This window comes from Leptodactylus fuscus, chromosome 11 (assembly GCF_031893055.1).
Source record: "Leptodactylus fuscus isolate aLepFus1 chromosome 11, aLepFus1.hap2, whole genome shotgun sequence".
Classification (NCBI taxonomy): domain Eukaryota; kingdom Metazoa; phylum Chordata; class Amphibia; order Anura; family Leptodactylidae; genus Leptodactylus; species Leptodactylus fuscus.
In genome coordinates this window covers 20,582,887-20,610,165 of record NC_134275.1, presented here as the reverse complement: position 1 = coordinate 20,610,165, position 27,279 = coordinate 20,582,887, and the positions used below count along the sequence as shown (strand labels likewise).

Below are 27,279 nucleotides of genomic sequence, written 5' to 3'. Positions count from 1 at the left end.
TTCTAAAGTAATATATTTAGGAAAAGTCTTCAATTTATATAAGCTACCGGTATAGATAGGATCCTTGAGATGGGGCAACCCCTTTAAAGTGGTTGTCAAATATTACTTTTTCCCCAGTTTCAGCACTACTTCTGGCAGCTAGGTCACAGTCATTCAAATGGGGATGAGGTACAATACAGAGAAAGTGCAAAGCTGTTTTTTTGGGGGGTTTAGAAGCAGAATTTACTTTTTCTAATTCATGGTGAAATATCTTAGCTTACCCAGTATTGTTCTACTGAATTATTAAAACTAAAACATCTTACTTTTTTATTTTTAGTTGTACCAGATCTAAGGGTGCATTCACACTGAGTAAACGCTAGCTTATTCTGAACATAAAACACGTTCAGAATAAGCGGCGTCTAAAGCAGCTCCATTCATTTCTATGGGAGCGGGGATACGAGCGCTCCCCATAGAAATGAATGGGCTGCTTCTTTCACTCCGTGCAGTCCCATTGAAGTGAATGGGGAGTGCCGGCGTGTACGGCAAGCTCTGCTCATGCCGGAGCGTACACGCCGGCACTCCCCATTCACTTCAATGGGACTGCACGGAGTGAAAGAAGCAGCCCATTCATTTCTATGGGGAGCTCTCGTATCCCCGCTCCCATAGAAATGAATGGAGCTGCTTTAGACGCCGCTTATTCTGAACGTGTTTTACGTTCAGAATAAGCTAGCGTTTACTCAGTGTGAATGCACCCTTACACTGCAAAGGGCAAGTGAGTCTGCAAGTCTACAGATAAATGTCAGTACCAGAGCATCTTAAGTGTTAGCACAAGGTAAAAAATAAATATCTTACCTGAGACAGAGTGCAGGTGCATGTAAAATGATGAGTGCTGAAATACAGGGTTATTGGAGGAATCATTCAAGGATTTCCTATGACCTGGTGACAGATTTTCTGCTCTATGTGATTCTTCAAACATGTTCGCTCTTTAAATAAGTTGCTCAGCACAAGTCAGTCACGTTTATCTGTCAAAGTGAACGAATTGTGGCTTATTATAAAATCAAGCTTTCATGATTTGTTTTAACCATGAGGAATAATTTCACATAGCAGGAAAACAAAGCAGCATTACTAAAGCAATGTATTTAGAAAACTCTTCATTTTACATAAGCTAGCAGTATAGATAGGATTCTTGAGATGGGAATACCAATTTAATGCATAGACATGTAGATAGGTGTTTGTCACAGGAGGAAGAGTAGGAGAGGGGAACATGCCAGCAGCAGGCAAACTAAGGCTGGCAGTAAAAAATGTGCTCTAGACGGGAATTGGTAGCCTTGGCCTCTGAGGCTTGGAGAAGGGGGATGGCTTTAATGACATCTCCTATTGATGTGTGTTTGGTCCCTTGTCAACAGAGCCCAGTGAGGATACAGTTTAGAGGAGGCTGCAGTAGTGACCCCCATATGGTCTGAATTGGTGTTGCTTATTTTCCTGTGGGCCCAGCTTGCTGTGGGCCATTAGATGCTTGTTGACTGAAATTGGCTTCCTATGAGTAAGGAGTAGCACCATGTTGTAAAGAGATAGTAGATTGTTGAATTTCATGTTAGAGGGCCATCCTGTATAGTGGTGACTAAGGGAAGATGACAGTACTACGGGGTTTGGTTAAATGGCTGACTAGTTGTCTAAGCCCTGGTGAGTAGCTAACCTGTGTGTAGCTTTGACCTCATATGTCTTAGGTCCTGTAAGTAGCTTGGACCTTGTGTCTTAGATCCTCTGCTGTGTCTTAGGGTCCATTCACACAGAGTTTTTTGGTGAGGAGTTTAGCGCTGAATCTGTGTCAGAATCCACTTGGGAAAAAAAAAACTCCCAATGGAGTTCTATGGATTCTGCTAACTTTTTTGCATTGGTAAAAACCAACGTAGTCAATGGGAGGCGGAAAATCCACGTAGACATGGCAAAAACCACGTGGAAAAACCGCTAGCCGGTTTTTCAAGGTCCATACTCTGTACTGGAGAAGAAAAAACATTTCCTAATTCCTGAAGCGGATTTTTTCCTTGTCAAAAAACTCAGTGTGAATGAACCCTTAGTTCCTATGAGTAGAATGTATGGGTCATGTGTGTCTTACGTTCCGTAAGTAGATTGGACCTTGTGTCTTAGATTCTCTGCTGTGTCTTAGGTGCTATGAGTAGAATACATGGGGGGCCTTGTGTGTCTTATATCCTGTACGTAGCTTGGCATTTGAGTAGTATACATATCTTTCAATAAAGACGTTACAAATGTGGCATGGTTTACTTTCTTTTGTTCAGGGAATTATAAAAGAAACTACTAATGCCCCATCAGGGATCCTGATACCTGGTGAGAACTCATTATATGTACCATACCATGCAATTGTATCGAACCAAATCTGAAGGAACATCTGACCTCACTATATTATAATGCAGACAACACACCTAAGCATTTGTAAGCTCTTCACATTTCCCATGGCTTCCCTGGGATATAATTAGACTGCTCCGACTCACAAACTAAGTGATTCCAGTAATAGAAGTATATCAAGGGACTGCTGTACATGCAGTATCAAGTGTGGATTCACCTTCGACTCATCAAAGGTGAAACTATACTTTGTACTATTAGGAAAAAGCCTTGCTAATCTTTACTCTGCTAAATATTGGGGTAAAAAAAAACATATGAAGTCTCTATGATTTAGGATAACTTTCGGTAACATCAAATTTGCTTTGCGTTAGGGGTTGCAATTGCTAAAAAGTAAAAAAAAAAAAAAAAATCATTCATTTCACTGATCTCCCATTCCAATTTTTACCATGCCCCCTGCTGGTCTCTACTTCCTGCTCCCTCTCCACATGGAAATATCACCTTTCAACCAGTGATTTGCATCAGTGATTGTGCGCCAAAACCAATAGTGGAGACTATATAGAGTATAATGAAAAGATTTGCACCTGAATAACGTCTAAGGCGTCACATTTGCTGTCAGTGATTGGCTGAGAAGTCACACTTACTTTGTTGAGAGACCAGGAACTAAGGATCAGCAGGGAAACCAGGAAGCATTGTAATGGATATGGCAGATGGTTGGTAAGAGCTCTATGATTTTTGTTAGTATTTTACAGCATCCTGACCTTTTTCCCCCTTAAAGACAGGACAACCCCCCTTTAACCCGTTCCCGTTATGCGCCGTACTATTAACACTCAGCGTCATAATTATATGGCATTGTAATTAGAGATGAGCGAGTAGTATTCGAAACGGCATTTTCTACTAGCACACACCCATAGGAATAAATAGATGCAGCCAGCATGCAGGGGGTTAAGCGGCAGGACGCCGGCCCCGTCTACGTGCCAGCCGGCTCCATTCATTGCTATGGGTGCGTGCTATTCGAAACTGCCGTTTCGAATACTACTCACTCATCTCTAATTGTAATGCCACGGGCACAGGAGCTGTACCTGCGGTATTACTGCTGGCACTGGGCTGTGTTACCCAGCTGAGGACTGGGACCAGCCGCCATGTCATTTTTAGTGCAGAGTGAATGCCGTAAAAACAAAATGCAAAATATTATGATAGAATTGTGTTTTTTTTCACAATGACCCCCAAAAAATGTTAATAAAAGCTGATCAAAACATATGTACCCAAGTGCCAAGTGAAAGTACAAGTCATCCTGCAAAGAATAAGTCACCTATGGGAGATTGATAGGAGGGCATAGCAAAGTGCATATCATATCAGTGGATCCGGCACCCATCACCACATATTTAACACACCCCTACCTATATAAGTCAATATGTTCTTTGCGTGGCCTATATACCTAGACTCTATATAGACATTCAGTTGCTGTATTTGGGCCTTTCATGTTATCCTTAGTTAACGCTCTAAGAGTGCTATCTTTATTGTCTCCAGTTTGTATATTGGAGATACACACGTGGACAAAATTGGTGCTGACCTTGTTTAATGAAAGAAAAACCCACAATGGTCACAGAAATAACTTGTATCTGACAAAAGTAATAATGAATAAAAATTCTATGAAAATGAACAAATGAAAGTCAGACATTGCTTTTCGCTTCCACAGAATTTTTTCTTAATAAAACTGATGAAAGAGGCCTGGACAGAACTGATGGTTCCCATAACTTAATATTTTGTTGCACAACCTTTTGAGGCAATCGCTGCGATCACATGATTCCTGTAACTGTCAATGAGACTTCTGCACCTCTCAGCAGGTATTTTGGCCCCCTCCTCATGAGCAAACTGCTCCAGTTGTCTCAGGTGTGAAGGGGGCCTTTTCCAGACGCCATGTTTCAGCTCCTTCCAAAGATACTCAATAGGATTTAGGTCAGGGCTCATAGAAGGCCACTTCAGATTAGTCCAATGTTTTCCTCTTAGCCATTCTTGGGTGTTTTTAGCTGTGTGTTTTGGGTCATTACCCTGTTGCAAGACCCATGACCTGCAACTCCAAGCTTTCTGACACTGGGCAGCACATTTCTCTCTAGAATCCCTTGATAGCCTTAAGATTTCATTGTACCCTGCACAGATTCAAGACACCCTGTGCCAGATGCAGCAAAGTAGCCCCAGAACATAACAGAGCCTCCTCCATGTTTCACAGTAGGGACAGTGTTCTTTTTTAGATATGCTTCATTTTTCTGTCTGTGAACAAAGAGCTAATGTGACTTGCCAAAAAGTTTGATTTTTTTTGTCTCATTTGTCCATCGGACATTCTCCCAGAAGCTTTGTGGCTTGTCAACATGTAGTTTGGTTATTATTACTTTTGTCAGATTCAAGTTATTTCTTTGACCATTGTGGGTTTTCTTTCATTAAATGAGGGGGACCAACAATTTTGGCCACGTGTCTTCATAGTAGCAGTGGGCAGTGGTGTTTCTCTAATACTGCTCTGTACTATATGGGCATATACTATATGAAATAATGGGCATCAGTTGATTATTTTGTGACATATTAATTCATTTAGATTTTAATAACTATCAATAAAAGTGAAGTTTTATTTATTGGATATTTAAGTATTGTGTCCATATTGACATTAATAGTAGTTTGATTATTCCTAGACCGATTTTTGTAGAGTTACCAGTTGAGTATCATCTTAATGAACGTAAACTCATAGCCCCACATCACAGCTTTATTGTTTCTTTATAAGAAGTGTCTCCATATGAAGTCTTTGATCATTTTTGTTTTCATTGTTTTTTTTCTGCAGGAAGCAGCTTTGTGATAAGTGAAGGAAGCTTTCTAGACGTATCAAACTGGGTAAACCCTGCCCAACTGTTCCTCTACTATCAAGCAAATGCCAGTTCTCCATGGGTGCGGGATCTATGTGGCCAAAGAACAATTGATGCTTGTGAGCAGATTTGCGACCCAGAAACCGGTGAGTCGAGGTTCAATCTCATAGAAGTGCGGAGAAGAAACTATTCATGTATGCATAATACATGACGTCTGGGGCAAGTCTACTCAGATATTACTGCATAAAAGTGCTTAGAAATTGCTTCTAATACATCTATTCCCTTTGTGTTTCATATGTGTTCACCTTTATTATATGGATATTAAATATACTGTCACTTCTCAAGTAATGATTGTAGGACATTCGCTGGATAAACTATTTATTTAGCGCCATCATATGCTGCAGCGCTTTACAGATATTTGGTAACACTGTTCCATATAGGGCTCACAATCTAAGTTCCCTATCAGTATGTTTTTAAAGAGGACCTTTCATCAGATTCGGCACAGGCAGTTCTATATACTGCTGGAAAGCTGAGTGCGCTGATCTGTGCCCTAGGTAAAGCGCTATCAGTCCCGGTACCGTAGCGCTTTACAGTCAGAAGGGCGTTCCTGACACTCTGTCAGGAACGTCCTTCTGCCCAGCAGCGCCTATTGCGCTGTACAGTGTGAGCGGGGAGGAATGCCCCCTCCCTCTGCTCACAGTGCTCGTCCATAGACGAGTATTATCAGGAGGAGAGGGGGGCGTTCCTCCCCGCTCACACTCTACAGCGCGATAGGCGCTGCTGGGCAGAAGGACGTTCCTGACAGAGTGTCAGAAACGCCCTTCTGACTGTAAAGCGCTACGGTACCGGGACCGATAGCGCTTTACCCAGGACACAGATCGGGAAAGCCGACAGTGCGCTGAATTCAGTATATAGAACTGCCTGTGCTCAATCTGATGAAAGGTCCTCTTTAAGGTGTGGGAGGGAACCCATGCAAACACGAAGAACATACAGTCTCCTTGTATGTGTTGTCCTTGGCTGGATTCAAGCCTAGAACTCCAGCACTGCAAGACCATAGTGCTAACCAATAGAGATGAGCGAACAGTGTTCTATCGAACACATGTTCGATCGGATATCAGGGTGTTCGCCATGTTCGAATCGAATCGAACACCGCGTGGTAAAGTGCGCCAAAATTCGATTCCCCTCCCACCTTCCCTGGCGCCTTTTTTGCACCAATAACAGCGCAGGGGAGGTGGGACAGGAACTACGACACCGGGGGCATTGAAAAAAAATTGGAAAAAGTCATTGGCTGCCGAAATCAGGTGACCTCCATTTTAGACGAATAGTGGATTTCAAATCCAGGTCATATGAGAATGTGAACTTTGTGACTATGAGACAGGGATAGCTGTACAGGCAGGGATAGCTAGGGATAACCTTTATTTAGGGGGGAATGTTATTAAAAATAACGTTTTGGGGCTCTATCGGGTGTGTAATTGTGATTTTTGTGAGATAAACTTTTTCCCATAGGGATGCATTGGCCAGCGCTGATTGGCCGAATTCCGTACTCTGGTCAATCAGTGCTGGCTAATGCATTCTATTGGCGTGATGAAGCAGTGCTGAATGTGTGTGTTTAGCTCAACTACACCGGTGGAGTAGTTGAGCTAAGCACACAGATTCAGCTCTGCTTCAATCAGCGCTGGCCAATGCATTCTATTAGCTTGATGAAGCAGAGTGTGCACAAGGGTTCAAGCGCACCCTCGGCTCTGATGTAGCAGAGACGAGGCTGCACAAGGGTTCTAGCGCACCCTCGGCTCTGATGTAGCAGAGCCGAGGGTGTACTTGAACCCTTGTGCACCCTCGGCTCTGCTACATCAGAGCCGAGGGTGCGCTTGAACCCTTGTGCACCCTCGGCTCTGCTACATCAGAGCCGAGGGTGCGCTTGAACCCTTGTGCAGCCTCGGCTCTGCTACATCAGAGCCGAGGGTGCGCTTGAACCCTTGTGCACCCTCGGCTCTGCTACATCAGAGCCGAGGGTGCGCTTGAACCCTTGTGCAGCCTCGGCTCTGCTACATCAGAGCCGAGGGTGCGCTTGAACCCTTGTGCACACTCTGCTTCATCAAGCTAATAGAATGCATTGGCCAGCGCTGATTGAAGCAGAGCTGAATCTGTGTCCTTAGCTCAACTACTCCACCGGTGTAGTTGAGCTAAACCTACACATTCAGCACTGCTTCATCACGCCAATAGAATGCATTGGCCAGCACTGATTGGCCAGAGTACGGAATTCAGCCAATCAGTGCTGGCTCTGCTGGAGGAGGCGGAGTCTAAGGTCAGACCAGAATGGAGACTGGTGTGGAGCGATCTTAGACTCCGCCTCCTCCAGCAGAGCCAGCGCTGATTGGTCGAGTTCCGTACTCTGGCCAATCAGCGCTGGCCAATGCATTCTATTAGCATGAACTGAGTTTGCACAGGGGTTCTAGTGCACCCTCGGCTCTGCTACATCAGATTGCTACATCTGATGTAGCAGTGCCGAGTGTGCATCAGATGTGTAGTTGAGCAAAACTGACTCAGCACTGCTAAGTCTCTGCATTCGCATAGGAATGCATTGGCCAGCCTTCGGCCAATCAGCGCTGGCTCTGCCGGAGGAGGCGGAGTCTAAGGTCGGACCTGAATGGAGACTGGTGTGGAGCGATCTTAGACTCCGCCTCCTCCAGCAGAGCCAGCGCTGATTGGTCGAGTTCCGTACTCTGGCCAATCAGCACTGGCCAATGCATTTCTATGGGGAAAAGTTAGCTTGCAAAAATCGCAAACTGACAGGGATTTCCATGAAATAAAGTGACTTTTATGCCCCCAGACATGCTTCCCCTGCTGTCCCAGTGTCATTCCAGGGTGTTGGTATCATTTCCTGGGGTGTCATAGTGGACTTGGTGACCCTCCAGACACGGATTTGGGTTTCCCCCTTAACGAGTATCTGTTCCCCATAGACTATAATGGGGTTCGAAACCCATTCGAACACTCGAACAGTGAGCGGCTGTTCGAATCGAATTTCGAACCTCGAACATTTTAGTGTTCGCTCATCTCTACTAACCAACAAACCACAGTGCTAACTACTGAGTAGCTATGAGAAGATTGATGGAGTAGTGACAATGAGGTACTCTCTGATAATCCATATGTATTATGAAAAAGAAAACTTCACTTTATAGTGAAGATGTCTGCTTGAAGAGCTTTCTTCTCCTCCTCCCCTATCCATAGAGTTCTATTGTGCATTTTGAAAGGAGGCAAAAAAACCCCAAAACCTTTAGTTATACATTAAAGGGCTTTCCCATCTTCTTGTTTCAGCAGCTTTGCCTATTGTCTCTTCTTCTCACTTCCTGTATCCCCCCCAGCTTGCTGAACAGGACACTATGAAGTATCACACTACTTATCATTACTAGAAATCTACTATAAATGCAAATCAGATAATATGCACATGCTTGTAGAGAATCGACTCAATGTTATCTGTGTGTTTACATAGAGAGATAACAGACTTGGCCTTATCAGCAAACTACAAGTAGCTGAACTGATTGTCCTGCCCCAGACCTGTAGATAACAGTGAGTGACCTCACTTGTCCTATCACACAGGAATGGCGCTATGGAAATGCTGTGTAAACAATGGGAGGAATAAGTTCACATAACAGGCAAACAAAGCAGCATTTCTAAAGCAATATATTTAGGAAAAGTCATCAATTTACATAAGCTACCAGTATAGATAGGATCCTTGAGATGGGACAGCCCCTTTAAGTGGGAGAAAATTTGTTTTTTTTATTATTTAGATTTGTATTTTTTTTATTTAGATTTATTGAGAAAAAAATGAAATTGTAGAGTGTATATTTTGTACAGAGTTAAAAGTTAAAAGAAGAAAAAATATTAAAGAGCCATCAAATTCTTAATATATTTTGTTATTCTCCACAACAAATCAAACATAGTTTTCAACAAAAGAGAGAATTGAAAATTCAATGAAAGCAGAATTGAGTTAAAGAAGCACTCCAGAAAAAACTTTCTTTTCATCTCTACCCTAATGCCTGATTGTCTGTCACATGCTAAACTAATTTCTTATATACTGCATTCTTATCCCTACAATCCAGCTTCTCCTCAGCTCATGATCAGATAGCATCTTGGCTATTATATTTCTCTTATTCTTTGCTCTGCTATCAGTCCCATGGACAGCTAGAGACTGTACTATATCTACCTGCAGGGGGCAGTGTAGTTATCTTTCTCTTTATAGTCTGTTAAAGGGGCTTTGTCAGCAAAATTATGCTGTATGAGCCCCACATATGCGTGTATAGCCTTTAAAAAGGCTATTCAGGCATTGCTAATGTTATTTTAACACCCCCCGTTTTAAAATAAAACCATAAAAACAAATATGCAAATTATTCTTACCGTGCATGGTGGGCGGTCATGCACTGTCTGACGTCATCTTCTGACACGCCTTCCTCTTCTTTCTTCTTCTTTCGACGACGCCCTCCGTTCCTGGCTCTTCCCTGCCTTGATCTTCCTCTTCTTCCAGCGGGCTTGGTTCAAATCGGCAACATTTTTGCGAGCATACTGCGCATGCGCACTATGCTTGCGTAGTTCTAATGGGAACTGAGCGTACTGTGTAATCTTAGCTACTGTTTAATGTTAGATACTATAATTATAGAAGCTCCTTCTCCATAGCTCTTTAGTATTTAGTGATATAAATTTCTTCTCCCCCTGTGGAGAGCCTGTGTGGTACAATCCATCATACGGGAGGTGACTTTAGCTCCTGCAACTTTCCTTGTATATTGTATTAGAGCAGAGTGAGATTCAAATGATCGTACTGACGAAAATAATTCAGATCAAAAGAATTAACCAATTAATATATTGCGGGCTGAATTTTATAAATGAATACATTATTTTTGGGATGTTTTGAGGTCTGATTAGTCGGTATGTATTAGTTTTTGGGGACTAGTATTGGTTATGAATTACTTTTAGCTGGCTGTTGTAAGGTCTAGATTGATTTTGGGGATCTGGTCTTGGGTCTGATTTAATTTTAGGTGTTTGACTTGGATTATAAATTAATTACAGGGGTCTCTAATGTGGGGTCTAAATGAATTTAAGGGTCTTGACAATTTTTCCTACTAACAAGTAAATAATGAATATTCATGTAAATAGTTCTAAAAAGTTGTGAAAAAATAACAGATTATAGGCTGACACCACTCAGATGATTGGCCGAAACACAATAAAAAGTCGACATATCCACAAAGGAAAAAAATAGAAGTATGTCAAAGAAGAGAGCAAATCTAAAAAAAAAAAAAAAAAAAAAAAAAAAAAAAAATGTATATGTTTAGTACAGGGATCCAATACAGAAACATATAATTAAAATATCTTAAAAGTACAAAGCTGCAGGTATAATAAAGCTTTAAGCCCTACACAAAAGCATATATAATGTGTGCCGCACTATACAACATACGGTATATAAGAAATAATTATATGCTATATATAACTAATAAAAGGGAATACAAGAGCCGACACTGAGAAAGGAAATACCAAAATATCATGCAAATCACAGAAAAAGTGAAATAAATAGAGACAACACCATAATGACTACTATAATAATAACTACTAGGCAATAACTACTATAATAATGACTGTGGAGTTGGGGTCATGGCATTGAAGTTGGAGGTCATTTTGAGTAAAGTTGGAAAAAAGTTAGCGATTCTGGCTTCAGTTTTTCAATTTACTATACAATTATTAATATTGCATAATTAATTTGATCTATACTTTGGTACATAGTTACTTTAATAGGAATGATAATGGATTTGAGAAGCTTTACCTCTTCTGACAGACCATGACTATCAGCCATTTATAGAGGTGGAATTGGGCGATGGAAAAATAGAGGAGTCGAAGTCAGTGGTTTGGCCCAGGGATTCCACAGTCTTCATAAAATAGGAAAATACCCATATATAAGGAGGTATCACCAGAGATTGGGGCTTCTTTTAGGTCTAGTTTTCCTAATATCAAATAATAATGCATATTGCTGTAAATAGTCCTAAAAAGGTGTGAAATTTTAACAAAAACACATATTTTGCAACATCTCTGCCTGTTTGGGTCTCTGCGCCACCCTCTGCTGGCATGCTGCAGCGCAGGAGGCTTGTGCAGTTTGATAACTTGCTTAGAGTTTTTCATTGCATTGTCTGAACACTGTCCTATTCCTTCACCTTGTTAATTGATTTTACACCACACCCGTCTCCTTCACTTTCATTTCCCTCTGATCCTCTAAGAGTTAAGTTTTGTTTTGCCCTGTGATTGACAGCCTGCCTTTTTATCAAGTTCAGGGCGGGTTCTTCCTCCCTATTTATTCTTGGCTAACATTCACATTGATGCTTGCTATTGCTTTGTGCGTGCTGGCTTTCTTTTTCTATTCTTTTTCTATTTGTATTCTGACTCTTGACCTCTGGCTTTCCCTATTGTCTACTCTTTTGGATTTTGACACTGCATTGCTCGACTGTTACAGAACCCTGGCTAGCTGACCTCCCTTTGTTCTTGTTTGTCTTGTCTGCGTGTTGTGTTTCACGTACATAGGAAGGGATCATCTCCAAGTTGCCACCTCTTACATAGGATAGGTCTAGGCAAGCAGTAAGGGACAGTGGGGGGCTTCAGCTTAGGGCTCACTTTCTCTTGTGCCCATTCCCAGGGTTTCCAGCAGCTACAGGGGAATTGCACCTATTGCAATTCTCTTACATATTTACTGTTGGTTTCCATATCTTCACTTGATGGCACACCCAGGTAAGTGGACTTTTACCAAACCTAGTTGTGCACCGCTATAATAGATATATCTACAGATGTTCATATTGAAGTTAAAGCTGCACGAAGTTCTTAATTTCAAAAACTGATCATCGTTAATTGGCCGCCAAATAATATTTAATGCCTATTTATTGCCAATCATTTTAGTAAATGTACCCTATGATGTGCTTCCTCCAACACTGGTGAGGCCCCGAACACGCCCAACCTCATCGCCTTACCAATGGTCTTGGAAGATGATATTCCCAGTGAAATTCTTAGGTCAAGTTCCTATAAACCAGACACAAGGTTGCCAACAACAACTTGCATTTTCTGCCAAACCTCACATATTTATATTGGTTTTTTTTAAGAGACAAACTATAAACCTAAGCAGCTTCTTATTGGTTTTGTTGAAGCCAATCTATAGCACATAAAAATATATTTGATTATGATGAGAGCGCTCACATTACTGAAAAACATGCCCTAGGACTAATACTTCCAAATATGCACGATATTCCCCGTGCAACAATATGATAGAAGCGCAATTGGCGGTAATAGCCTATGTACTAAAGGCTGATTAGATGTAAATGTAACTAAAGTGCAAAATAAATTTACGGAAAGATACCCAAGGAAGTTCCTTCATCTCTTCCGAGATTTTCTTATTGTATTTACAGTGTAATGTTTTCTTTTTTTTAAATTTTTTTATATTGGAATAAATATTATTTTTCTTCGAATGCTTCATTGCTTCTGTATTTCCTCCACATTGACCTGAAAAATACTAAGCGGTCGGGTAGGTAATAGCGCAGGGAATTTTTACTAGCAATAACCACAGGAAATATCTATCAATTCCTACTTACAACAGTACAAAAATAAAGTAGTGTAAAAGCAAAGTGCCAAGGCGAAAACTGCCTTGACATTTACTGCTGCCTGGAAACTAAATAGGTGTAAGAAGTGTATGAACTAATACTGAGGCTCCGAAATTGGCTTTTTCTCCCTGTCTTCCTATTGACAAATCAGATTCTGCAAGTCGCCCGGTGTATTTACAGACTATTTTTACAGAACGCCACACGGATATGCATAGTGTAATGCTGAACGAGCAGAACGGCGCACCGGATAATGGCCAGACTTGGGTGAATGGGACACATTTTTCATGTCTGCGAGGTCGGCACAATGATATGCTGGATAATGGCTCCAATTCGCAAAACAATATTTCACAGTTACACGTAGTAAAATTATACCTTGAAGAAAACGCGCTTTATTAAATCTATCGCTGGTTATCATATTTAATCAGCTCAATATATCCAAGTGCGTTACTGCTCCCGAAGAAAAGTTATTTCTGAGAGCTCAAGTGAAGCAAATCCAGATATAATATATACATAAAGACAAAAAATCTGGTGGTTTATAAATACTAGAGCCCGACCTGTTTACTACAGTCCCGAAGTCATTCCTACTAATTCACCCCGAGTCTGGCTTGGGGCGCACCAAATGTGGGCTCTGTTTGTGTATTTGCTGGGAAGTGTTACTGACCCATACGTCCATTGTCATCTATATTGTCATTAGCCAAACCATTTTGTAGAATAATCTAAATTACTATACTTATTAAAGGGGTGTCCAAGATCCTAGCACTACATGAACACAAATGTGTTGAGTCTTTAGTAAAACAGCCCATTCTCATTCATATTTCATGTACCCCCACACAGTATAATCCTCCTACAGTCACCCGTAAATCATATTTCCCCCCCTCTATCTCTCTCCCAGTTTCATGTCCCCCCTCCATCTCTGTCCCAGATTCATGTCCCCCATCTCTGCCCCAGATTCATGCCCCCCATCTCTACCCCAGAATCATGTCCCCCTCATGTGATGACGTCACATTGCGCCTACACCACCACTAGCCGGAGTGCAGCGGCAAAGCCAGGAGCTGAGCTCCTTGCTTTAGTCGCGCATGTATTCAACTCAGATCTGCGTCCTCCAGACGCAGATCTGAGTTGAAATCGGGACATACCTCCCTCCAACCGAGACCGCGAAAACTGCGCCGCCGTTACGAGTACTCCCATTGAAGTGAATGAGAAGTGTTCGGCAGCCTGCCATAGCGCCGGCGTGTATGGCTGTAATACACGCCCGGCATTACTCTGTGTGAATGCTCCCTAAGAAGTCAGCCCCCATGACACAGGGAAGTACCTTTGCAAACAGGAGAGTCGGTAGGGGGCAGAGGGAATGAGGGAAGCTGGTTCCAATCATATAACCTGGTGTCGAAACAAGCCCAGGAACTCCAGGTCCAGCTGCAACAAACATCCATACCAGGTAAGTTGCATTCAAGTCCCCGGATACCCCCTTTAATGGGATTTTCTAAATCCTATCAATGCTTTTTGTTGTGTAAATTGCTGCAGATTTCCAGCGCAGAATCCACGTGAAATCCATATTATTTTTTGTACCGCAGGTTTAGAGCAATTTTAGCATGCTAGGTTATCGACTCAGCATTGTGCCATTGAAGTATCTGGAAAGACTGGAAATACATCGGTTACATAAATGGTGGTTATGAAAAACGGGAAAATAAGTTAAAACTTTTTGGCAGGAGGTAAAATTTTGACAGGTTGAAGTCACCGTTTGCGTTTGCGGCCAATAAATCAGGAACAGGCAGGTTTACAAAGCTTCTTGCTCGGCCAGTAGCAAAAGCATTAGAAAAAATGAAATATGTATATAAAAACCGTAACAGGAGAAATAATCTAGACGAACATATAATAGAACGTGTAGGTTGTCTTGGCTGTGATTTGCTCACTGTCAGACTGGTAAGATTTTTCTCCACTTACTGCACAGAAATTGAGTTTTTATGATTCCTGCGGAGAGGAGACGAAATGTTTGTTGGAACAGAAGTAGGCAGCGATCTATACGTGACAGTAGATGTTTAAGATTGTGATCTCAGCAGGAATACGAGCCAAATGGAAGTACATACAGTGCAAAAGTTAGCCCTAAAATCCCATATTACGTTAACCGTCATAGACAGATGTGCCCGCAGTGCATTGCTTGTGCCACCCACGTGTAACACACATCTCCATAATCCCTCTGTCCTAAGTGTAACTCTGCACTAGGGCCACATTACAGAAATGCACGGCGAGGAATAGAATGTAATTGTCAGGATAAACCCATTTGGCCCCAAAGTTGTATCAATATATACCGGAGCGAATGTCAAATTGTCAAATTCGCCTACTTGTTCTATAGACCTATCAGACGACACGGGCTATTGTATCTGTACACTCATTGACTGCCATAGAAGGCAACACATAATCCACAAATGATCTGAGGGACATTTTTACATTCTCAGATATGTATTACTAAAACAATTTTGAAGCTATATGATATCTATAATGAAACTATGTAAATGTGTCCACCCTATCCTTTGCTTTTATTTAGTCAAGAGTCTTCAATTTCTCAAAAAACAAATTCAATACAAAATCACCATGTACTAGCAAAACACTTGGTAGGCCGCAGCCCACAACATAACCACTGGGTGGCCGTTGGTAGGCTAGACATCTCATGACAGAGTGTTGTAAAATCAGAGATATCATTTTTATCCTAATCCCAAAATTGACCTCGACATCCCACCTGTCCCTGAGGAATAATAGTAGTTAGCCACTAGTTGAAGAACTAAAGGCCTGTGCACCTGTGTGTATATCACATGTCCATGGACTGTATATCACATGACTATGGACTGTATATCACATGACCATGGACTGTATATCACATGACTATGGACTGTATATCACATGACCATGGACTGTATATCACATGACTATGGACTGTACATCACATGGCCGTGCACTGCATATCACATGACTATGGACTGTATATCACATGACCATGGACTGTATATCACATGACTATGGACTGTATATCACATGACTATGGACTGTATATCACATGACTATGGACTGTATATCACATGACCATGGTCTAATTTCTATCCAGTGGGAGTAAGCAGAATGAATGACAGGAAGGACAGATTTAGAAAACTGTGAGGAATTGATACAGAAAGTTTATTGGAAAACTTTTCATTGACAATAACATTGATATCTTAATATTTATCAGAAACTGGACAACCCCTTTAAATATTATTTATTACATACACAGAGGCATAATTTGTAACTCCTTGGCCCCAGAGCAAAATCTATAAAGGGGTCTCCACTCACCCTGAGCTATCTATAACACTTGTGTATTCTTAAGTTGTAGAGAGGCGTTTGAGAGCCCTCAGGTCCCAGGGCCTGGTAGTGATGTTACGTCTGCACCCTCTATAGCTATGCACTTGTATATACATTGTAAAATGATATTTTTGTATGTATTCACCTAAAAATAATTAAGTAGTTTTCTCTCTAGCCAATAGACCACACAAATTATTACTAAGACGAGATAGCAAGACTGTACAAAGAGTTAAAGTTCTGCCATGTCTTGGTCTGTGAAGGAGCAGCAATACTTCTTGGTAGAAGGAGACGCCCTGGAAACTGTATTAAAAAAGGGTCATCTAGGTTTACCATATTAAAGGCTAATCATTAGGATAGGCCATCAATATGAGATCTGTGGGGTCCAAGTCTTAGCACCCATTTGGCTGTTTGAAGGTGCCAAGGCCCCTGAATTTATGTCTTTTGCTCATATCTCACCAATGTATTTCACAGCACTTTGCATTGTCTATATCAGTATGTCTACCTGCACGTCGTCTACTTAAAGGGAACCTGTCAGGACGATTTAGGACACTAAATCACCCATAGGTGCTTATAGACCTGGGCTTTAGTGTCCCAAATCGCCCTGTTCTAAAGCAATCCGCTACCACATTAAGCTTTATACATACGCAGAGATCTCATCGGACTCCTCTCTGGCACTCCCAGTGCCTGCGCTATTCTTCAGTGAAATTTGAGATCTATATCCCAATTACACTGTACATGTTCCAGAGGTTCAACCGATGCGTCCCAAAGCCTCTGGTTTCATAGAAGAAATGCACTAGTGTGGGGAGTATAACCAATAGGAGAGTATAAAGCCTTTTTTTTCTTAAGCAGAAAAATGCGTCTGGTCCTGAACAAGAAATTGGACCAGTACTGAAGTGGTTAATATTAAAATATTATATATTATCACTATGGTACAGAATTTTAACTACAAGAAATACAGCTCTGCCTTTTGGGGGTGCTGATCTGTTTCTATGGACGCCTGGAGAAAAATTGGTGACCCCCCCCCCATGTATCACCTTTCTATTTCGGTCTAATCCTGCCTCTGGAAAGATTGATTCTATAGGTTGTAACATTAGTATTCGTGGTTCAAGTCTCTTGGTGGGATTAAAATGCTTCATGAATATTAAATCAATAAATCCTACTATTATAAATGTGAAAGTTTGTGGGTTTGGATGTTTGTTACTCAATCACGCAAAAACGGCTAAACGGATTTTGCTGAAATTTGCCACATACATAGATAGGAACCCCGATTAAAATATAGGCTACTTTTTATCCCGGTAAATGATGTCACTACATGATCGTTAAGCACGAATTTAGACACACATTACGTTTGAGGACCTTTGATGACATCATCACAGGCCCTTCAGCCATCCCATAGGATCAGGCTATGTGGTGGGTGGTACTACACACTAATTTTGGGGTGGAGATAAACAGGAGGGAGCCGGACAGTGTGAAAGCTGAAGAGAATGGAGTCTCATAGAAGATCAGGAGACTACAGAACATGCAGGCTGTGTGTGGCTAAGAGGAGAATATTGGCAGTAGAGTTTCAGTAAGTAGGACGGAGAATATGTTGTTTTGCCTCAGATGGGGAAGGGGGAAGAACTGTTACACATTTCAGCAACATCCATCCAGCCATGTCTAACACACAAGCTGCTCAGACACTCCCACACAACACAAACCTTCTAATCCAGATTAGCAGATGTAGCAGTGCTGAGGCAGCACGCTAGCAGTTTGTGTGCGTAACACAGGGCCAGGTGGTTTTCCGACATTTAGCTGTGTCTAACACAGACGCTGCTAGGACACTCAGATAAGACAACCCCTACGATCCAAATTGCCCGATGTAGCCGAGCTGAGGCAGCACGGTACCACAGCTTGCTCTGCTCTCCATACGGATGTGCATACAGCTGGGGCTGCTGCGCATATGCACAGATGTAGCAGAGCCGACACGCAGACGCAGGCGGATCACCGCCAACCACATTTGGAAATGTCTCATATGTGGGTAAAAAACTGCTGTTTGGAAATACAGATGGGTACAGAAGAAGCACGATTTGGGTATTGGAGCAGATACCATGAAGTGCCTGTAAAGTGGAATCTCCAAGTGCTGCTTCAACTTATTTTCCAGAAATAAATGCACATCTGTCAGTGAAAAGTTAAGCCGTAGTTTTTCCAGAAATCTGTCAGTACACAATATGTTGCGCTTTTGTTATTTCAAAGGCTGTTGTACCCGGGATATCCAGCTTAACAGTTTGCTGACATGAGCTGGGCACAAAAGATTTGGTTCTGAAATGCTAGATTTCTGCTAAATGTTTCAATTCTCACTTTTCAGCTGCACATTCATGACTATAAAATAAATTTATAGAAGAACATTCCCTATATATTCATGCTCTGAAAGCCAGAAAGCGCAGCGCTCCTCGGTGCCCTAACATCAGTTTATATCTAGACCTGTGGCATTGCTATTAGAGGAGGTTCACACGCTGGAAACTGAAGAGCTCACTTTCCACTGCCAACTTTTTCGCACGGCTAGCAGAGAATGAATGCCATTGCAGTACATTAGCATTCCATCGCGGCAACGCGCTCATGATTGGGCAAAAAACGTAGACAAATATTTGGTGCAAAATTTTTACGTATCTCGCAGTCTATATTTGGCGCACGCATCAAATAAACTACAATGTTTGGCAAAATGTAAGCAAACAGAAATCATCTCTTGCTTATTGAGGAGACAAATATGTGGCGCACAATGGTAATTTATGGTGCAAGAAAATCTGCAACATATTTGTTCTTTTCTGTTTCATAAATGTGTTGCAACGTTAGATACTTCTAAATTGCGCCCAACCTGGTGCCCGTTTTTCAATAGTGAGCATTGTCCAGACTTTTTGACGTGAGGTCAGTGGTCTCCTTAGGGCCCGTGCGCACCATGTGGCGCTGATTCTGACACGTAAACACTAGAGATGAGCGAACACTAAAATGTTCGAGGTTCGAAATTCGATTCGAACAGCCGCTCAATGTTCGTGTGTTCGAACGGGTTTCGAACCCCATTATAGTCTATGGGGAACAGATACTCGTTAAGGGGGAAACCCAAATCCGTGTCTGGAGGGTCACCAAGTCCACTATGACAACCCAGGAAATGATGCCAACACCTCTGGAATGACACTGGGACAGCAGGGGAAGCATGTCTGGGGGCATCTAACACACCAAAGACCCTCTATTACCCCAACATCACAGCCTAACAACTACACACTTTACACACTCAATACCACCTCTCTGACAGTAGGAAAACACCTTGAAACATGTGTATTTGGCACTTGCAGTGAGGAGAGCTTGTCACCAGCAGTGAATTTGGCCCTTGTAGTAAGTTGAGGTTGGCACCAACATTTGTTTTGAAAATCAGGGTGGATTGAGCCTCTAACCAGCAGAGTTTGGGCAAATTCATGGTGGAGGGAGCCTCTAAAAACCCCAGTTTGGACCAATTCATGGTGGAGGGAGCCTCTAAAAACCCCAGTTTGGACCAATTCATGATGGAGGGAGCCTCTAAACAGCCCAGTTTGGGCAAATTCATGGTGGAGGGAGCCTCTAAAAACCCCCAGTTTGGACCAATTCATGGTGGAGGGAGCCTCTAAAAACCCCAGTTTGGACCAATTCATGGTGGAGGGAGCCTCTAAACAGCCCAGTTTGGGCAAATTCATGGTGGAGGGAGCCTCTAACCAGCCCAGTTTGGACCAATTCATGGTGGAGGGAGCCTCTAAAAACCCCAGTTTGGACCAATTCATGGTGGAGGGAGCCTCTAAACAGCCCAGTTTGGACCAATTCATGGTGGAGGGAGCCTCTAAAAACCCCAGTTTGGACCAATTCATGGTGGAGGGAGCCTCTAAACAGCCCAGTTTGGACCAATTCATGGTGGAGGGAGCCTCTAAAAACCCCAGTTTGGACCAATTCATGGTGGAGGGAGCCTCTAACCAGCAGAGTTGGTGGAAATCAGGGTGGAGGGAGCCTCTAACCAGCAGAGTTGGGGGAAATCAGGGTGGAGGGAGCCTAGTATTAGCAGAATTGTGCAACGCTTATGGTGGATGAGTATGAGGATGCGGAGGAATTGGAGAGGTTGAGTACAGACATGGAGTTTCATGTTGGGGTGCTTTACACAGGTGGGCACAAAAATGAAGGCTCTATCCAGTGGTGGTTCATTTTTATCAAAGTGAGCCGGTCGGCACTCTCAGCTGACAGACGGGTGCGCTTGTCAGTGATGATGCCACCGGCTGCACTGAACACCCTCTCAGATAGGACGCTGGCGGCAGGACAGGACAGCACCTCCAAGGCATATAGGGCAAGTTCAAGCCACAGGTCCAACTTCGACACCCAATACGTGTAGGGCGCAGAGGGGTCGGAGAGGACAGGGCTGTGGTCGGAAAGGTATTCCCGCAACATGCGCCTATACTTCTCACGCCTGGTGACACTAGGACCCTCCGTGGTGGCACTTTGGCGAGGGGGTGCCATCAAGGTGTCCCAGACCTTAGACAGTGTGCCCCTCGTTTGTGTGGACCGGTGAGAACTTGGTTGCCTACTGGAGGAACTGCCCTCCCTGCCGCCAACGTCACATGCTGGAAACATCTCCATCATATTCTGCACCAATTGCCTGTGGCAAGCATTGATGCGATTGGCCCTCCCCTCTACCGGAATAAAAGACGAGATGTTGTTTTTATACCGGGGGTCAAGGATAGCAAAGATCCAGTACTGGTTGTCCTCCATGATTTTGACAATACGCTTGTCGGTTGTAAAGCACCCCAACATCAACTCAGCCATGTCTGCCACAGTGTTCGTTGGCATGACTCCTCTGGCCCCACCGGAAAGTTCAATCTCCATTTCCTCCTTATCCTCCATGTCTACCCATCCGCGCTGCAACAATGGGACGATTCGAAGTTGCCCGGAAGCCTCCTGTATCACCATCACATCATCGGACAACTCTTCTTCCTCCTCCCCCTCCTCCTCCTCCTCCTCCATTAAACGCGATGAAGCGGACAGATGTGTGGACCTACTCTCCAGCTGTGACGGATCGTATGCTATCCCTGACTCCTCTGTGTGATCTGAGTTATCCCTGATGTCAATCAGGGATTCTCTCAGAACACACAAGAGCGGGATTGTAAGGCTCACCATCGCATCCTCAGAGCTTACCCTCCTTGTGGACTCCTCAAAGACCCGTAGGATGTCACAAAGGTCTCTCATCCATGGCCACTCATGGATGTGAAACTGAGGCAGCTGACTTTGTGGCACCCTAGGGTTTTGTAGCTGGTATTCTCTGCTGCTCAGCCACTCTATTCAACATCTGAAACGTTGAGTTCCAGCGTGTGGGGACGTCGCACAAAAGCCGGTGTTGTGGCACATGCAGGCGTTGCTGGAGAGATTTTAAGCTAGCAGCGGCTACTGTCGACTTGCGAAAGTGGGCGCACATGCGCTGCACTTTCACCAGTAGCTCTGGAACATTGGGGTAGCTCTTTAGGAAACGTTGCACCACTAGGTTGAAGATGTGGGCCAGGCATGGAACATGTTGGAGTCCGGCAAGCTCCAGAGCTGCTACCAGGTTCCGGCCGTTATCACAAACGACCATGCCTGGGCCCAGGTGCAGCGGTTCAAACCATATTGCCGTCTCATCGAGGAGGGCATCCCTCACCTCGGAGGCAGTGTGCTGTCTGTCCCCCAAGCTGATCAGCTTCAGCACAGCCTGCTGACGTCTACCAACGCCAGTGCTGCAACGTTTCCAACTCGTAGCTGGGGTCAATCTAACAGCGGAGGAGGAGGCGGTGGCGGAGGAGGAGGCGGTAGAGGAGGAGGAGGAGGGGGGTGTTCTTCTCGTGTCCCTGCCAGGAATGTTAGGCGGGGAGACGAGGTACACCGGGCCAGTTTGGGAAGCAGTCCCAGCCTCAACTACATTCACCCAGTGTGCCGTCAGTGAAATGTAGCGTCCCTGTCCGCATGCACTTGTCCACGCGTCGGTGGTCAAGTGGACCTTTGTGCATAGCGCGGAACTAAGGGCCCGCCTGATGTTGAGTGACACGTGCTGGTGCAAGGCGGGGACGGCACACCGGGAGAAGTAGTGACGGCTAGGGACGGCATAGCGAGGTGCCGCAGTTGCCATCAGGTCCAGGAAGGCGGGAGTTTCAACAAGCCGGAACGCCAACATCTCCTGGGCCAGCAGTTTAGCGATGTTGGCGTTCAAGGCTTGCGCGTGTGGGTGGTTAGCAGTGTATTTCTGCCGCCGCTCCAATGTCTGAGAGATGGTGGGTTGTTGTAAAGAAGCGCCTGATGGTGCCTTTGATGGTGCAGGAGAAGGAGATAAGACAGGAACAGGGGAGGATGAGGGAGAAGTCAACAAAGTGGCGGAGGCAGATGAAGTGGTGTCCTGGCTCGTCCTCTGGAGTGCATCGCCAGCACAGTCAGCAGTGGCAGTGGCAGAGGCAGTGGCAGTGGCGTGAACAGCAGGCGGCCTTTGTCCTGCCGTTGCTGCCTGCCACTGATTCCAGTGCTTGGATTCCAAATGACGGCGCATTGAAGTGGTGGACAGGTTGCTCTTCTCAGAGCCCCTAATCAATTTTGAGAGGCAAATTGTGCAGACAACACTATATCTGTCCTCGGCGCATTCCTTGAAAAAACTCCACACCTTCGAGAAACGTGCCCTCGAGGTGGGAGTTTTTCGGGGCTGGGTACGAACTGGAACCTCTTGGGAGATTCCGGGTGTGGCCTGGCTTCGCCTAAGCTGCTGACCTCTGCCTCTGCCTCTAGCTACCCTTTTTGGTGCTGCACCTGCCTCAACATCCACACTACTTTCCCCGCTTGACATCCCCCCTGTCCAGGTCGGGTCAGTGTCCTCATCATCCACCACTTCCTCTTCCAACTCCTGTCTCATCTCCTCCTCCCGCACAATGCGCCGGTCAACTGGATGCCCTGACGGCAACTGCGTCACATCATCGTCGATGAGGGTGGGTTGCTGGTCATCCACCACCAAATCGAACGGAGATGGAGGAGACTCTAGTGTTTGAGCATCTGGACACAGATGCTCCTCTGTTAGGTTTGTGGAATCGTGACGTGGAGAGGCAGGTTGAGGGACAATGAAAGGAGCGGAGAACAACTCTGGGGAGCAGGGACAGTTGGGGTTATTGTTCTGTGAAGCTTGGGAATTTTGGGAGGAAGGAGGACAAGACTGTTGGGTAATAGGAGGAGAGGAGGCAGAGTCTGACTGGCTGCTGGACAATGTGCTGTAAGCGTTCTCTGACAGCCATTGCAAGACCTGTTCCTGGTTCTCGGGCCTACTAAGGTTTGTACCCTGCAGTTTAGTTACTGTGGCAAGCAACCCTGGCACTGTGGAGTGGCGCAATGCTTGCTGCCCCACAGGAGTAGGCACGGGACGCCCTGTGGCTTCACTGCTACCTTGCTCCCCAGAACCATTCCCCCGACCTCGCCCACGGCCTCGTCCACGTCCCTTTCCGGGAGCCTTGCGTATTTTGAATTCCCAGTTAGAAATTGGCACTATATACCAGTAGCAAAAATTGTGGGTGCACGTAACCCCAATATATTCTTTGAATTACCAGTCAGACAATGGCACTATATACAAGTAGCAAGAAATGAGGGTATTTATAACCCCAATATATTCTTTGAATTCCCAGTCAGACAATGGCACTACATACCAGTAGCAAGAAATGAGGGTATTTATAACCCCAATATATTCTTTGAATTCCCAGTCAGACAATGGCACTATATACCAGTAGCAAGAAATGAGGGTATTTATAACCCCAATATATTATTTGAATTCCCAGTCAGACAATGGCACTATATACCAGTAGCAAGAAATGAGGGTATTTATAACCCCAATATATTCTTTGAATTACCAGTCAGAAACTGGCACTATATGGCAGTAGCAAGAAATGAGGGTATTTGTAACCCCAATATATTCTTTGAATTCCCAGTCAGACAATGGCACTATATACCAGTAGCAAGAAATGAGGGTATTTATAACCCCAATATATTCTTTGAATTCCCAGTCAGACAATGGCACTGTATACCAATAGCAAGAAATGAGGGTATTTATAACCCCAATATATTCTTTGAATTCCCAGTCAGACAATGGCACTATATACCAGTAGCAAGAAATGAGGGTATTTATAACCCCAATATATTCTTTGAATTACCAGTCAGAAACTGGCACTATATGGCAGTAGCAAGAAATGAGGGTATTTGTAACCCCAATATATTCTTTGAATTCCCAGTCAGACAATGGCACTATATACCAGTAGCAAGAAATGAGGGTATTTATAACCCCAATATATTCTTTGAATTCCCAGTCAGACAATGGCACTGTATACCAATAGCAAGAAATGAGGGTATTTATAACCCCAATATATTCTTTGAATTCCCAGTCAGACAATGGCACTATATACCAGTAGCAAGAAATGAGGGTATTTATAACCCCAATATATTCTTTGAATTCCCAGTCAGACAATGGCACTATATACCAGTAGCAAGAAATGAGGGTATTTATAACCCCAATATATTCTTTGAATTCCCAGTCAGACAATGGCACTATATACCAGTAGCAAGAAATGAGGGTATTTATAACCCCAATATATTCTTTGAATTCCCAGTCAGACAATGGCACTATATACCAGTAGCAAGAAATGAGGGTATTTGTAACCCCAATATATTCTTTGAATTCCCAGTCAGACAATGGCACTATATACCAGTAGCAAAAATTGTGGGTGCACGTAACCCCAATATATTCTTTGAATTACCAGTCAGAAACTGGTACTATATGGCAGTAGCAAGAAATGAGGGTATTTGTAACCCCAATATATTCTTTGAATTCCCAGTCAGACAATGGCACTATATACCAGTAGCAAGAAATGAGGGTATTTGTAACCCCAATATATTCTTTGAATTCCCAGTCAGACAATGGCACTATATACCAGTAGCAAAAATTGTGGGTGCACGTAACCCCAATATATTCTTTGAATTCCCAGTCAGACAATGGCACTATATACCAGTAGCAAGAAATGAGGGTATTTATAACCCCAATATATTCTTTGAATTCCCAGTCAGAAACTGGCACTATATAGCAGTAGCAAGAAATGAGGGTATTTGTAACCCCAATATATTCTTTGAATTCCCAGTCAGACAATGGCACTATATACCAGTAGCAAGAAATGAGGGTATTTGTAACCCCAATATATTCTTTGAATTCCCAGTCAGACAATGGCACTGTATACCAGTAGCAAAAATAGTGGGTGTATATAGCCCCAATTCTATTGCTAGGGGACTTGCAGGGTATTTCTGAGGTGAAGGTGGGGGGGCACACCGTTGGAACGGGGATTTGGGGTGTATATATGGGGTATACGGGAATACACTGTCAGTGTATTCCATTCAGGATCCTGGGAAAGCTGGGTTGCGGCGATTGAGCCCGTCAGTGCCACGTTACACTGACAAGCTTCTCCCTGGAATTTAGCTCTTACAAGAGCTGTTGGTTGTCTTCTCCTTCCTATCCTAGCCTGTCCCTGCCTACCCAGAATCTAACCCCTAGCTAGCTGGACGGAAACCTCCGTCCTCGGTGAATTGCAAGCTCAGAATGACGCGAACCTGGGCGGCGCTGTTCTTTTAAATTAGAGGTCACATGTTTTCGGCAGCCAATGGGTTTTGCCTACTTTTTTCAACGTCACCGGTGTCGTAGTTCCTGTCCCACCTACCCTGCGCTGTTATTGGAGCAAAAAAGGCGCCAGGGAAGGTGGGAGGGGAATCGAGTAATGGCGCACTTTACCACGCGGTGTTCGATTCGATTCGAACATGCCGAACAGCCTAATATCCGATCGAACATGAGTTCGATAGAACACTGTTCGCTCATCTCTAGTAAACACGTGTCAGAGTCAGCACTCCAAAACAGAATCCCATTGACTTCAATGGGTTCCGTCTTGCACCTGCTACACATTGAAATCAATGGGAGGCTTTTTAACCCATTGATTTCAATGTGTTACGCGCGTTAAAATAGAATGGGATTCTGTTTTGAAGCGTTGACTCTGACACGTGTTTATGTTACGTTGCGTCGCGTTACATCGTGTACTGGTGGTGTCAGTACAGGTGACACTGACCCCCGATATTTGTGTACTGGGTCTTGTTGATCAGGAGAAGTGGCAGCACCCTATACAAGAGCAGAGGTTTCCTTGAAATCTTTCACAAGATTTGGAATTGGGGTCACTCCTCTAACACTCTATTCACATTAAATGTGCGCCACAACTTGCTGAATTCAGCTCGCTCAGAGTTGCAACTATAATTTTCTCCCTCGGTAGTTAAAATGTTCCACTACATAAGAACCTGAATGAGAGATGAGGCTTCTATGGCGATATTGATGGTAATGATCCTGCGTATTATAACATTACCTAACACTGTCGGAAATCAATCTATGTGTTGAACATGATATCCTTGCTACAATGTGTATTGTTAACTGTACCGCACTCCCTGAGGTTTCAATTGCTGTACAGATATATGCAATTTATCCCAAATGGTCAAACTGCTTATTTTTGTAATGTTTTATTCTTCAATAAGTTACAAAAAATTCTATGAATTACCTACGTCGTCAAAATGCTTACTTTTGGGGGGATCCATTGTACAGGAACTTCAGGGGCTCTGCAAAAAATTATTCTGCGCCCTGTATTGTTTCTAAACAACAGTTTACATCCAAAAGGCAAAGACTGAACCAGGTTTCTGTGACTCTTTTGGAATATTTCATGGAAAGATGAAATCACTATCAAATTATAATTTTAGACCTTGACACCAAAACGAAAATGTGTTAAATTTCACCCAAAGAACGATTCAGTCAGTGGATTCTGCAACAAATCTGACACTATGAAGTTTTCTTGCTAATATTTATTATATTTTAATATATATATATATATATATATATATATATATATATATATATATATATATATGTAATTTTTTTTTAAATGTATTTTTATTTTTTTCTTAATGTAGATTGTGCGCCCCATATAGGGATCACAATGTCCTTTTTTTTTCCCCTATCAGTATGTCTTTGTAGAACGGGAACACGGGGAGAACATACAAGCTCCTTTCAGATGTTGTTCCTGGCAGGATTC

General features: G+C 43.5%; 1 protein-coding gene across 1 annotated transcript in view; it reads left to right on the top strand.

Moving 5' to 3' along the window:
• The window catches only part of ASTN2 (astrotactin 2), a 481,865-nt gene that overhangs the window by 268,398 nt on the left and 186,188 nt on the right, over positions 1 to 27,279 (top strand). The window contains exon 6 of the mRNA XM_075260063.1: positions 5,168 to 5,335. Within this exon, the coding sequence (XP_075116164.1) occupies positions 5,168 to 5,335 (168 nt within the window). The remainder of the gene's footprint in view (positions 1 to 5,167; positions 5,336 to 27,279) is intronic.